Genomic DNA, 14,378 nt, shown 5'->3' with positions numbered 1-14,378 from the left:
CCTTTAAACAATTTAAAATCCACTAGGAAAAAAATGTGTCTTTTCAGCCAAAGGCTTTTACTGCCTACTCTCATGGATTACCAATTAGTCAAGTGTTTCTGGGCAGACTGAGCTGCCTCTGGATGCCTTTGGTGCCAGACTACTAGCTTGTGGAATCTGTTGGGTGGGAAAGCACAGGAGGCTTTCAGATCCCCAGGCTCAAGCAAAAGCAGGCCACTTTCCTTCTCAGTGCAGGGTAGATAGATGTTCTCCATGGAATAAGAACATACTCTTTGCAGATAGGCAGCCGGGCATTGATCCCAGGCCTCTCACTGTCTAACCATATGACTTGGGCAAGTGTTAAACTCTTTGAGCCTCAATGTTCATATCTGTCAGTGGAGCAGTAACAGTTTATACGGTTCATGGGAGGATCCAGTGAACATGCAAAGCACCAGTCATGGTGCCTGGCACCCAGGAAGCCACTTAGAAATGTTAGCTGCTGTTCTATATTATATTTTTCTCACCGCCACAGCTGCATGCCCATTCATGGAGAGACACACTGAGCTAAGGGGAGAACAGGATAGATAGAAGAAGACACAGATTCCCTAGAGAGAATGTCAGGCACAGGCAAGGAGAGAGGGGCAGAAGTTTAAAGAAATGGGCAAGATGGAGAGAATGCTCACATTTTATTGAATATTTTCGGAGACATTATCTTTCTCATTCATCTTTGGGGTAGTGATATCACTCCCATTTTCCATTTGATAAAGAGGTGAAATAACTTGAGAGGTGAAATTACTTACCGCAGGCCAGTGTCAGAGCCACGATTCTGACACCAAGCCTCACACTCTTTTCTTTGTGCTCCAGTGCCACTGCACGTCACCCAGGACCAAGGATGATGAAGCTTATGTTGGCTAAGTAATCAAGGTGGTTTTAAATTTTTTTTTTTTCCGCCAAGCTGTTTTTTTGGCGGGGAGAGGAGAGGGGCGTGTTGATGATGGTGATTCTTTTTCTGTTAAAACAGGCTCTGAGAATTCCTGCAGTTAATAATAATACCAGTGACCACTTCCTAAATACTTGGCATGTCTGGCCCTGTGCCAGGTGCTTCACATATCTCATTTTAATCCTCACAATAAGTCTATGAGATGAGTATTATTATCTCATAGGATTAGTGAAGTTCAATAATTGTTCAGGGTTTACCTGATAGTGGAACTGAAACTCAGAGCTGAACACTAGACTCCCTAAATGACCATGTGAACTTGACATGACCCAGCATTTCCTAAGCTTGTTTGAAGGTGTCTTATCCTGCCTTTATCCTACCTTCGCAGAACCATTTTCTATGTGCTGTTTAAATGATTTGGAACAATTTGTGATTCTGTTAGATTGTTGATTGAGGGACTTATTTCTTTCATCTTTGTCCCCATTAAACAGATAAGGGGCTTCTTTCTTTCTCTCTAGCATTTTTCCTTGCAGTGAGTACTGTACTCCCTGTGTGTTTGCTGATGAAGTCAGCAGGGTTTCAGACTCTACTTTCCTGGTCATACACAAGTACTTATTTTACCATCTCTGAATGGAGCGCATTAGCTCCAGGTCACGGAGAGCAAATTAGGGGAACAGGGAGATATATCAGAGAAGGAAGCTGCTCTGAAAAATGCTCTCAGTACCTCTGGCCTGTACTCTTCAGCCATGTGAGCATAAATACAGCATTCCAAGGCTTTTGCAGGATGAGTCCCTCTTTCTCGCAGATGAGCCTGAGATATTGAGTGATGATGGACACAAAACAGCCTCTTTTTGGACTTAAAGGCACATTTGGGTTTCTGAGACCTTTCTGTAGTCCCTATAGACCCAGGCTATTGCTATTCCTGCCACTTCTATACAGTGTAGAGAAATGAGAGCCCAGCCCTGCCCCTTTTTCTGCGACTGTGGACAGGATCCACAGCATACATGTGAGGAAAATATTCTGGACCCAGGCAGATGTTACACCTCTTTCCCATTAATTTTTCCTTGTCATCTAACTTGGGGGCTTAGAAGAGAATATTGGTAACTTTATTTATTTTTCAAGATTTTATTTTTAAGTAATCTCTACACCCAACATGGGGCTTAAATTCACAACCCTGAGATCAAGAGTCGCATGCTCTACCAACTGAGCCAGCCAGGTGCCCCCAGCATGAGCTTTTAAATGCGGTTTGCAAAGGGCAGAGTTTGGAAATTGGATGAAAGAGAATTCGGAGATTGTTTTCCTTATGGTGAGGGAACTGCTGGTTTACTTGTAGCAACTCCATTTGGAGATAAGAGGGTTGAGGTGGTAGAAAGAGCCCTGGCTACAGACCTGGGTTCTAGTTCTTTCTTTAATTCCCTATGTGATCCTGACAAACTCTGTCACCTTTTCTGGGCATCATTTTTTCTCAGTTCCCTAAGGAGACAGCTTGGACATCAGTATTTCTGTGAGGCCTTTAAGCACACAGCCCACCCCCTTTTGATGCCAAAGTTGTAACTCATTTGGTCAGGTCTGGTGGGACGTCTGATGCCATGGGGTGCAGGATGCTTATCAATAACCATCCCTGCAGGAGGTGGCTTTCCTTGACATTGATCAACTTGACTGTTTTGACTTTAGGTCTTTTCTTGCCCACATACACAGGGCAGATGACAGGTAACCCCAGCAGTGACTAGTGGCTTAAAGGCCAGATAAGGTTTTCTTGGCTGAGGGTACCCTGAACAACTGAGGTTTTTACTCATGGGCATGATGAGCAGAGAGCATCTGAATGGTGGCTGGAGGCAGGCAAAGCAGGGCTCCCTCAGCTTCACTCATCTGCCTGCCTGCCAGGAGCCCTGCCATGATCAGACCTGCTGAGTGTTCTTCAGAATTCCCACTTAGTGTTGCATCTGTGTGGAAGTATCCTCTGGAGTGTGTTTGTGTTTGCTGTGTAGTTCATGCTGAGAGTGGGAAAGGAACGGCACTCTCCTCTTTCCCTCCTACCTAGTCCCTGTATCTTTGCTAGATGAATTCAGATATAGAATCTTGGGTCTTTGAAAGGACTCTAGACACCATCATTCATTCATTCATTCATTCATTCAGTGAGAGGTTATTACTGGGCCCTCCTTCTCTCCAATGCCTAAATCTCTCTGTATTAGTCATTAGCATACAGTTATGGCTTTTTAGCATCTGTTGAGATGCCCAGGGCCCATGGTGCCTATAGTGAATGTCCCCAGATCAGAGCAAGCAAACTTGCCCTCCTTAGCAACTCTTCAAAGAGAAGTCAGATCTGCCTTTGCCTAAGAGCAAGGAGCCTCCTATCTTGTATTGAACTGATGGTTCTCTGAAAATGGTTTGTGTACTGTCACTAGCAGGTGCCTTACAGAGGGAGTTTCCAGTCCTGGGCGATGCCTTTTCAACTGGTCTCTGTGTCATAGGGTATCTCTTCTGTATTTTCCCCCAAATAGCTGTTTAGAGTGTCTAATGAAGCAACTGTCTGGAGACTAATGTTTATTTCAACATGGTTGGAGTTGTTTTTGCTTCAGCTTTCAGAGCCAATAAAGCTGGTTATTAGATTCTGTAATTGCTGCTGTAATTACTCTCTTGGAACCAGCAAAGGCATAATTAAATATGGAGATTCCAAAGACTATTTTTTTCCATCTAAAAGCAACCTCTTTAACTTCTATTGGCCTGAGTTAGATTTCAGTTGTTTGTTGTGTTTTTTTTATTTTTATTTTTTTATTTTAAGTAGGCTCCACACCCAGTGTGGGGCTTGATCTCACGATCTTGAGATCAAGAGTCACATTCTCTACAGACTGAGCCAGTCAGGTGCCCCTAGATTTCAGTTGTTAAAGCTGCTGTGTTTATGAATGATGCTGGCAGAAAAGGGATTTCTTTGGACACCTCTGATTATTTGGTTTAAATAAACTCCTTGTTAACCCAGTGCTTTTTTTCCCCATTCCTCCCCCACCCCAGTTTTATGGAGATATAATTGACATAACATTGTATTAGTTTTAGGTATACAGCATAATGATTATATATACATATAATATGTATATATACATAATATAATGTATGTTTACATATACATATAATACATAACATAATGTTTGCATTTACATATACATATAATACATAATATAATGTATGTATATTATATATAGATACATATGTATATATAATCTCAAACTGATTACCACAGTAAGTTAATATCATCCCCTCACAGTTTTTTTTTTTCTTGTAATGAGAACCCAGTACTTTTTTTTTTTTTTTAACCCAACCATCAGGAATTTGGAGACATACAAAGTAGAATATTAAGAGCCAGCATATGTTTATGTAAAACATTGGGTTTGGCCCTTTAAACTTTGGCTACTTATAGAAGTAAATTTCTGGGGGCACCTGGGTGGCTCAGTTGGTTAAGCCTGTGACTCTTGATTTTGGCTCAGGTCATGATCTCGCCATTCGTGAGATCAAGCCCCACGTTGGGCTCTGCACTGACATTGCAGAACATGCTTCGGATTCTCTCTCCCTCTCTCTCTGCCCCTCGCCTGCTCATGTATATGCACACTCTCTCTTTCTCTCTTTCCAAATAAATAAACATTTGGGGGAAAAGGAGAAAAAAAGAAGTAAATTTCTGTGGTCAAAAATAAGGTTGGGATGAATGATATTTTACTTTTAAATGTAACTATACAGGAAAGAGTGGCACTTTGCTCCTTTAGTTTGCCCTAAGTTATACTTAGTTATACTCTGCTGCACTGTTTCTAACGTACAGAGTGGTTTAAGTGCTGTATTTATGTTTACACATCTTGTAGCCCAAATGGTGACCCCCAGGTCTAATTTCAAGATTACTTTACTCATGAACCATATATGAAGGGAGAAAATGAATTGAGTATCCCTTTTTTTTGAAGTTTTTAACTGGTTGAGAGGTACACACAGGAGTTATATTAGGATAAATAAATCAACTGTCTCTGCCAGACACTATGCTGGAGAGATTGCTGCATGGAGAGGAAGAGACTGTGTGAACCCTGCAGGCAGAGCAGGGAACCCCAGAGAGCCAGGCTCTGCTCAGGCCCTTCTTCCAGTCTCAGAGAGGACATGCTCTTCGGTGAGAAAGGAGGGAAGGGCAGGTGCTTGTAGAAGTTCCTGCAGGAGGAATGCAGGGAAAGAATCCTGCCAAATGGCCATTTTAGCCAGTATTTCAATGAGACATTATCATTTCTCCTTTGAGTCAGAGGTATACGAGAGATAAAATGTGGATGCATCCCACATGAGGAACCCTGCATAAAATATATGAAAATTTTAAATACAGATGAAATTAGAGTCCGTTTAATACATGTGAAGCACTTACTGTGTACCAGCCATTGTGCTGGATATTGGTCTATAAATATGAAAAATGTGAACATTTCATTCATGGCGGGGGGGCCTTGCTTACCTCCCTGGTATGTTTGGGTATTTGCTTTCAGATCGTTTGTTGCGAGAATTTTAGAAGTAGGGTGGAGATAAGAGAAATCTAAGATTGGCATATAAGGAGTCACTGCCAATTGAAAATCTATTAGAGAAAAAGTTAAAGCAGTTCTAAATCTGTGTTGTTAATAGGGAAAAAATAAATATGATTTAAAAAATCAGAATGTGGGGGTGGGTGGAGCCTTGGTGGCTCAGTAGGTTAAGCATGTGATTTTGGCTCAGGTCATGATCTCATGGTTCATGAGTTCGAGCCCTTTGTTGGGCTCTGTGCTGACAGCTCAGAGCCTGGAGCCTGCTTTGGATTCTGTGTCTCCCTCTCTCTCTGTTCTTCTCCTACTCATGCTCTGTCTCTCAAAACTAAATAAAGGTTAAAAAATTATTTTAAAAATGAGAATGTATGGGGAACCTGGTGCTAAACCATTCACGGACAAGCATGGACATGCTTCTTTCTGGGCAGGGGTTTTGTACATAGCAGAGCAGCTCCCTCACCGCCATCTTTTGAGAGTCAGCCCTCAACACAAGAATTCATTAAAAAAAAAAAAAAAATTTTTTTTTAACTGAAAAAAAAAAAAACAAAAAAAATCAGAATGTAGCTGACTATATAAAATTAAGGCTTCTGTTACACCCAGGACACTGAAAAGCAAGGCAGATGGGTCATCTCATTATTCATTCTTAAGGACTGGCCCAGTGTCACTTGCCATCATTCTGAGCCTGTATGGGAAGAGCAGAGGCCTTGGGGTTTATGCTTACCGTGGTTGAGCCCTCCCCTCCGCATTTAATAGCAGCCTGAGTTGGAGGAGTCGCTTCATCTTTCTGAGCCCCAGTCTCTTTGTTAGTATGGATCTGGGATTTCTGTTCCATGACTGGGTGCAGGAAGGTTAAGTAAGAAGGTGGACAGGACCGCCACAGCCATCTAGCTTGCTTACCATACGGCAGGCGGTCAGACTCCTTGTTCACTTTGCTCACGAACATGGCACACACGTTATTATAGGCTGGGCTATTCTGTGTGTGGTGGGGATGGCTGAGGTGGACCTGGAAGAGGCATCTGTGGGACATTGGTCTAAGAAGGCTTGAGAATCATTTGTTGATTACAATGTGTTTGAGTTTCTGTGGAAAGGCAGCACAGGCACAAGGAAACAGCCCCAGGCCCTGAGCACTTATATACCAGGAGATCTTCCTGGCCATGATGTTCAGTGGCAGAGGACTCCCAGAACCCGACCTGTCGTGAGAACCCCAGTCCCTTGCAGAGTCTTACAGGCTACATTAAATCACATGGAAGCTTTGTCTTCTGGGCACAGGTAGCTGTTGAAACGGGTTTTTACACAAAAGAAAAACATGGTTGGATTTGCACTCCCTCTTCTGTGTTTCCACGGTCTCATTGACACTCTTTGCTGGACTAGATGACTCCTCCAGGGCAGGATCCTGCCTTTTTCATTAAATGTGGGCGTAACAGATTGGCAAAGTATGGACTTTGGAGTTCCACACTTGGCTTAATCTCTTATGCCACTTACTATTGGATAACCTGAGTTACATAACCTCTTTGAACTTCAGTTTCCTCATCTGCTGAAAAGGGTGGTCATTTCTACCTTAAAGGGTTGCCATTTTGTGAGGTACTTATATAGTATGTATAACTTAGTATTAGCAGCTGAAGGTATTCATTAAGGAAGGAGTCTTGAGGCCCCCGGGGTATGACTGGAGATTGGATTTCTTGAAGTCCTAGGCCATTTACACAGGAATCAAGGGAAATACCAGCTTGAATGGCTTGTCTTTTTTTTTTTTTTTAACGTTTATTTATTAGAGAGAGAGAGAAAGCATGCACATAGGAATGGGGGAGGGGCAGAGAGAGAGAGAGAATCCAAAGCAGGCTCCAGGCTCTGAGCTATCAGCACAGGGACCGACGCAGGGCTTGAATTCATGAACCATGAGATCATGATCTGAGAGCTGAAGCTGGCCATTTAACCAACTGAGCGACCCAGGCACCCCATTTGTCAGCTTTTAAACAGGCACATTTCATTGTTCTTCAGATTTTTTGCCATTTCTCATTAGTCTGCTTTATCCTTTGGCTGATGGAATTTTCCTAGTGGTTTTATTTGCTACTTTTAGAGGAAATATGGACTGTTTACGTGCAGGCCAAGGCCATTTTCCCTTGGCAAATGGTTTTCAGGATGCAACCCTAGGCTAACAGGGAGCATGAGTGAAAGGAGCATGGGACCTATTCATGTGACATGTGGAGAAACCACAGCCCTGTAGGGGGGCAGTTACATGTCTCTGAGGGCCCACCAGAGATGGCTGTGTCTGGAACTCAGGGACATGGGGGGCATGTGTGTGTGGGTGCACATGTGTCTAAGGCTAGTGCTATCCAGGCCAAGGCAAAGCTGGGCAGCTTCCTTGTTTAAGTCTGTGCTGAACCTTCTTTCTGGCTTTGATAACCATCTGAGATGTATAGTAAAGATACTCCCTGGTGGAAACAGGGGAGACAGTAAGGGGAACAAAACCTGGGTGAGAGTACGGAGATGTGCTTTTGACTCCTGTTCTACTGCTAATTCATCTTGGTCAAATTGCTTGCCCTGGCTGGATCCAGGAACAAATGATCTCTACAGCCTTAAGAAGCCAGGAAGCATAGATAGACATTGACATTGACTTGACCAAATGGTCAGACTCTCAATTTGTCCTGATAGTGAGTTCTGTCTTTCTTTTAGTTGTGTTATGTTTCCTATGATAGAGAATGCTATAGTAATCATCTTTAGGCATGAGGATTTTTGCTTTGTTGAATATATTTCCAGAAGGAAATTACTGGGTCATAGGACAGGCACACCATTATGGCTGTGCTAGGGGTTGCCATGTTGCTTTTCAGAAGCAGTGTATCATTTTACAGTTGTCAGCTATGTGTGAGAGAGCATTTTAACCCCAACTGATCCTGTATTTAGTATAATAATTATTTATTGTTCTTAGAATTTAATTATCATAAAATGATACTTTAAAGCTGCTTTATAATAATTAGAGGTGCTGTTTTCTGGGTGTCTGCTCTGTTTAATGTTGTGCTAGGTGTTTACATATTTTATCTCATTTACTCCTCACAGTGAACCTATCAGGCAGGCACCATAGCTCACCTAAGTCTGTGAGCTGGGGTTTGAACCTAAAGCAGTATGGCCTCAAAACACATTCTCCATGTGGGTGTCTCTGTGTGCTTTGATGTGTTGGGGGGAGGAGGTGCCACAGTGTGAACTTTTGCTTGTGTGCTTTGCTGCATTTTGAAGTATGTGAATTTTGTATAGTTTTCTTAGAAAATTGAATGTGCTCTTTGTGTAGAAGAGATTATTAACCCTATGTTATAGTGAAAGCATCAACTGAGGTGCATCTATTACAAGTAAGGAGAAGACTCAAGTGAATTTGAGGATATTCTGTGTCTAGTCTCTCTGAAACCCTGTTTTCTCCCCCATGCAGCGGCCCTCCAGGCACTGAAGCGCAAGAAGAGGTATGAAAAGCAGCTGGCGCAGATCGATGGCACACTATCAACCATTGAGTTTCAGCGAGAGGCCCTGGAGAACGCCAATACCAACACTGAGGTGCTCAAGAACATGGGCTATGCTGCCAAGGCCATGAAGGCTGCCCATGACAACATGTACGTGATCACCCACTGGTGGAGGGGTTGGGGGCACTGTGTGTCAGGGCAGTGCTGGCCCTGGAATACCTCAATCCCCAGGACCTGGCCTGGGTGACCCCTTAACTTACCCATTCAAACACGTGAATTTGTGTTAATTTGCATTCCTTTTTGGAACTCCTAAAATGGATTATATACCCTGTTGCCTATAGAAGCAGATCACATGGAATGAAACAGTATTTCTACGTAATTCAGGGTTATTGTGGTAAGCAGAGTTTCTAGCCAGAAAGGTCCTTAGAAAGTCCTCTTGTCCAGGCCTCTGAGTATCAAAGTGGGGAAGCTGTGTCCCAGAGAGGGGAGGTGACTTGCCCTGGGTTATGTATGAGCTTAGATAGAACTGGAATTAGAATCGGTGTCCATGGGTTTTTCCTGATGCTGCCAGAGGTCCTGAAAAACATGGTGCTTCCAAGGGCTTTGGATCTCTCTGTTCTTACATCTGCTTTTGATGGAATCTTCTGGCTTCCTCCTTGTTCTCAGTCTTTGGCTGTCATATTAATAATGTTCTTGGGGTGCCTAGCTGACTCAGTCAGTGACTCTTGATCTCTGGGTCGTGAGTTTGAGCCCCATGTTGGGTGTAAAGATTACTTTAGCAAATATATCTGTAAAAACGATGTTCTTGACCTCAGCAATCCTTCCCTATGTGGCTACTTCTCACATACAGTGGCCTAAGAAACTAGATAACCAATCTTGTTACAATTGTAATTAAAGACCAGAGTAACACTAGACTCCAAATGAGAGCCTATCCCATGAATAAAATTCTGCATTTGTTGTAGTGCTTGGACTTGGAGCATATATTTAGGGAGTATTTGAAGCCCTTTTTTACTTCCTTGGAGGTACTCAGCCACGTCCCAGAACAGGGTTTGGCAAAATGCAGTCAATGGGCCTGCCACCTATTTTAGTAAATAGAGTTTTATTGAAACACAGTTGTGCCCATTAATTTACATACTGTCTATGGCTGCTTTTGTGCAATACAGCAGGGTTGAGTGTTTGTGACAGAGTTTGTATGGCCCACAAATTCTAAGATATTTGCGATTTGGTCCTTTATGGAAAAAGTTTGCTGATCTCTGCTCTAGAAATGTGAGGTTGCAGGAAAAGTAGCCTTTAAATAAGTGAAGTATTGGGGCACCTGGGTGGCTCAGTTGGTTAAGCGTCTGACTTCGGCTCAGGTCATGATCTCATGGTTTTTGAGTTTGAGCCCCACATTGGGCTGTGTGCTGATGGCTCAGAACCTGGAGCCTGCTTTGGATTCTGTGTCTCCCTCTCTCTCTGCCCCTTCCTGACTTGCGTTCTGTCTCTCTCACTCAAAAATAAATAAAACATTGAAAAAAAAATAAGCAAAGTATTATCAGAGGTTGCATGTTCATTGGACCAGGCTTCCTGAGTGAGGTCCATATCTGCTTCATTTCTATGTTCTCCAAGATGCCTAGCATAGAGCCCATCTTCGTAAACCACTCTGCACGCTTTGAAATATATGTATGTTTGTTATATTGATTAATTGTATGTTTATAAGATTCATAGTATATAGAAAATAATTCTGCATGTTTGCCTTTCTTTTGGAGCCTATTGGAGGCTCATAAGTGGAGTTGAGTAGATGGGTAGGAACTGTCAAGTGGCACAGCTATATTTTATGATTTGTGATTTTATCTCCCCCTGTGTGGAGTTAGAATTGCCCTTGAGCTTGAAGAAGAGCTTATTGGCCTAGGAGTTAAAGTCCTGTAGTCTCGTTTGACGTGTTTATTACTAGCTTACATGAGAGATCGTGAATGTGGCATCTAACTTTGCTAAGCCTTATTTCCTTAGGGTTTTGGAGTACATGATGTCTAAGAACACTTCCATCCTCTTGATTCTGTGCTACTCTGTTTTAAAAGGGGGAGGAAGACAATAAAGACAAAGAAGTAATTCCTCACAGGGAATAATTATAGGGGGTACAGAGGGTAGCGCTAGGAAGTAGATTGTGTGCAGCGGGGTTTCTGTTCCTGCCTCATAGGCCCTCTTCACACAGGCTGAATGTCTAATATGACATCTGTCCATCTCGTTTGAAGGGACATCGATAAAGTTGATGAGTTAATGCAGGACATTGCTGACCAGCAAGAACTTGCAGAAGAGATTTCCACAGCTATTTCAAAACCTGTAGGATTTGGAGAAGAGTTTGATGAGGTGAGTGGTTCCATGCAGTTCACACGAGCTCCCCCAATGACACCCGAGCCACCTTTCGATGTGCTGTTGAGGGTTCTCCAGTAGGGTGTGTGTGTTTTGGAAGTTACCGCTTCTCATCCCTCCAGAGACTTGAACATAAACGGGGCATGGTATTAACTCTCCCTAATTCTGAACTTTGAGAGACGCTTTCACTCTTTGGTGTAGACGTTTAGGTTGAGGAAAGGAACCTTCATAGGGGCTCCTCATCAGGCTTCAGGTCAATAACTGGTTTTAGTAAATAATTACCTTACACGTTTTGTGGTGGACTCGAGGCTCAGAGCTGTGGCAGCCGAGGTGACCATTCCCTGGAGAAGGTTACAGGATTTGCCCTCAGGCAACTCTTGATTTGAGGTAAAGATAAAGCCAAGGAAGGAACATTTATATCTGATCCCTGAGGGATGGGTCTGGAACTCGGCCACCTGCCGGTTTCTGCTGTAGCAATTGGGATCTTAAGTCTCTTAGGTTTTTAAAATACAATAATAGGCCCTGTTGAAAGTATTTCATTCTGTGTTAGATTTGAGGCCACTGAAGGTGACATCCTCTCCCCTGGACCTCTTTGTACTTTCTGATTCCCGCTGGGTGGCTGACACTTCAGCCTGTGGCTCATCACCTGTGGCTCCTAGCACGAGGGTTTTCATGTTATCAGACTGAAATTGGATGGACTAGTCAAGTTAATTTCAATTCAGCAAATATTCCTGAACATTCATTGAGTGTGTCTAGTTCTGAGATAAAGCAATAGGAATGAAAATATACAGTCCCTTCTCTCAAAATGCTGACAGCTAGTGCAGGACACTGGATATGGACTCCATAACGGCTCACTAGTGTGTTAGTTAGGTTCACCAGTAGAACCGTGTTTAGGGTTTGAGTCACAAAGTGTGGACCTGGAGTTCATCTCTCTTCTGCCCTTTTTAGAAGGGGTGTGTGTTCCCTGAGCCATCAGGAAAGAGGTGCTGCTGCAGGGGCTAGGATTCCCAGGGACATCTCTCTCACTCTTGTGTTTCTTTTTACCAGGATGAGCTCATGGCAGAATTAGAAGAACTAGAACAGGAGGAACTAGACAAGAATTTGCTGGAAATCAGTGGACCCGAAACAGTCCCTCTACCGAATGTTCCCTCTATAACCTTACCATCAAAACCCAGTGAGTACTTGTTACCCAGTCATGACATACCCCTGCTGCCGTGTGGTGGCCTCAGTTTGGGTCCTGAGTTTGCGCAGGATTGAGAACCACATAAGATCTGTTCTGATGGCCACAGAGACGACATCACCTATGTTTTCCTAGTTTTTCTCTAGAACAGGGTTTCTTAACCTTGGCACCATTGACACAATCAGGTAATTCTTTGGGTTGGGGGAAAGGGGTTGTTTTATGCACTATGGATGTTTACACAGCACCCCTGGGCTCTATCCTCGCCAAGGTTTGACAACCGGAAATGTCTCAATACTGCCTTTGTCCCCTGCAGAGTATGGGGGGGATCATCCCCAGTTGAGAACCATTATTCCAGAATTATTTTTCCTATGTCACCAAACAAAAGAAAGTTCTAGGCATTGGGAGAGGATGTGAGAGTTTAATTCCAGGACAGCTCTTACTCCGTCTAATATCCGGTTCTGTGCACACCTATAAAAACTTAGGGCCTCAGAGGCAGCCACTGTGGGAAAGAAACTTCCCCCTCCCTCCTCAACTTTTTACCCTTGAATAGAAGTATTCCACACCAGACTTCTAGAAAAGATATAGCAGTTTGCTTTGGCACGGAGGGAGAGCTCAGGGAGCAGTGATCCAGGCTGCTCTCCTCTTACCCTCCCGCATGACATGAGGAAATGGTCCCTCAGTTGAGTCAGCAGCCTGTGGTGGATTCAGGCAGAGGGGGTCCACACACTGTTTAAGGGGCACTTGTGGGTGTGGAGAGGTGATTGTGGATGCGGAGGGGGAGTGCTGGCAAGGATTAGATCTCTGGGGTTCTTCCTTGAATGCTCTGGGACTGAAGCCTCGCCTGAATTCTGACGGACTCTCAGTGTAGAACCCTGCTTGTTTGGCCTGGCCCCAGTGCTGGTAGAGGGGAGGTGCTGGGAACCGGTATGCCTGTTATCAGGAGTTTTATGCTGCAGCTTTCGGGCTCAGAGAAACGGTCTGCTGATAGCCTGGCCGTGAGGCTGGGCGCAAGGGCAGGGCTGTTTTGCAGACACGATGTGGCACAGCCCCGGCACCCAGCCAGAATGTGTTGAGAGCACTGTGACCAGCTTCTGAGTAGCCCTTTCTCTCTTCACACAGCCAAGAAGAAGGAAGAGGAAGAGGATGACATGAAGGAATTGGAGAACTGGGCTGGATCCATTTAACTGGTCCAGTGCGGGCTGGGCCCAGACAGACTCTGGTGGCCTGTTCAGCGGGCAGGCGTTTGCGTGTGCGGGGCAGGCAGGACATGGTGCAGGCAGGTTCCATCGCTCCTGAATCTCCCTCCAANGGGGAGGGGGGGGTGGGAGGTGCCTTCTGTTTAAAATGTTGAATTTCTGTAAAATAAACTGTATTTGCAAATCCAACATTGAGCTTCTGGACTACGCTAACTCCACTGCTGAACCTCAATGGAAAGGGTCGACCATTTGCAGTTGAAATGATCTGAAAATGTAGCCTCTGTCCTTTTAAGTCCGTTGACTCGTCGCGCATCTCTTTGTGAGACTTGTTTGGTACTGGCAGAAGAGTCGTTTTTTAAAGCCATAGGCTTTTCCTTGTCCTTAGCTGTAATAATGCATCTGATTTGGGTTCTTTGAGAGCTGTATTTCTGTCCATCACTTGTATACTGGCCCCTGTGTTTACCACTCTACCCACCCCTCACTCGTACTCCCCTGGTCTTTTGGAGTTTGTGACACTGATTTGAAATGGATGGTGTTCTTGAGAGCAAGTGAGATTGTAGAGTTAAATTCCAGCTATATACATTTTTCTAACATAGCTCTAAGGTCCTTGTTGCTGTTTGTGATAACTGATAGATAACTCATTGGAAACATGTGCATACATTTATATTCAGATGAAATTATGGTTTGCACTGTCTATTAAATATCTCAATTAATTTTCATACTTTGCTGTTGTGTTCAATCGATCTGTCATTTGCTTTGGGAGTTGAC

General features: G+C 43.8%; 1 protein-coding gene across 1 annotated transcript in view; it reads left to right on the top strand.

Moving 5' to 3' along the window:
- The window catches only part of CHMP4B (charged multivesicular body protein 4B), a 58,542-nt gene extending 44,816 nt beyond the window's left edge, over positions 1 to 13,726 (top strand). Inside the window, exons 3-6 of the mRNA XM_077769369.1 lie at positions 8,858 to 9,035; positions 11,117 to 11,231; positions 12,282 to 12,408; positions 13,534 to 13,726. Of these exons, the coding sequence (XP_077625495.1) occupies positions 8,858 to 9,035; positions 11,117 to 11,231; positions 12,282 to 12,408; positions 13,534 to 13,598 (485 nt within the window). The 3' untranslated portion in view covers positions 13,599 to 13,726. The remainder of the gene's footprint in view (positions 1 to 8,857; positions 9,036 to 11,116; positions 11,232 to 12,281; positions 12,409 to 13,533) is intronic.
- Positions 13,727 to 14,378: the final 652 nt, after the last annotated feature.

Source organism: Crocuta crocuta, unplaced genomic scaffold (genome assembly GCF_008692635.1).
Source record: "Crocuta crocuta isolate KB4526 unplaced genomic scaffold, BGI_CrCroc_1.0 scaffold445, whole genome shotgun sequence".
NCBI lineage: Eukaryota > Metazoa > Chordata > Mammalia > Carnivora > Hyaenidae > Crocuta > Crocuta crocuta.
This window is presented reverse-complemented; position numbering and strand designations above follow the sequence as displayed.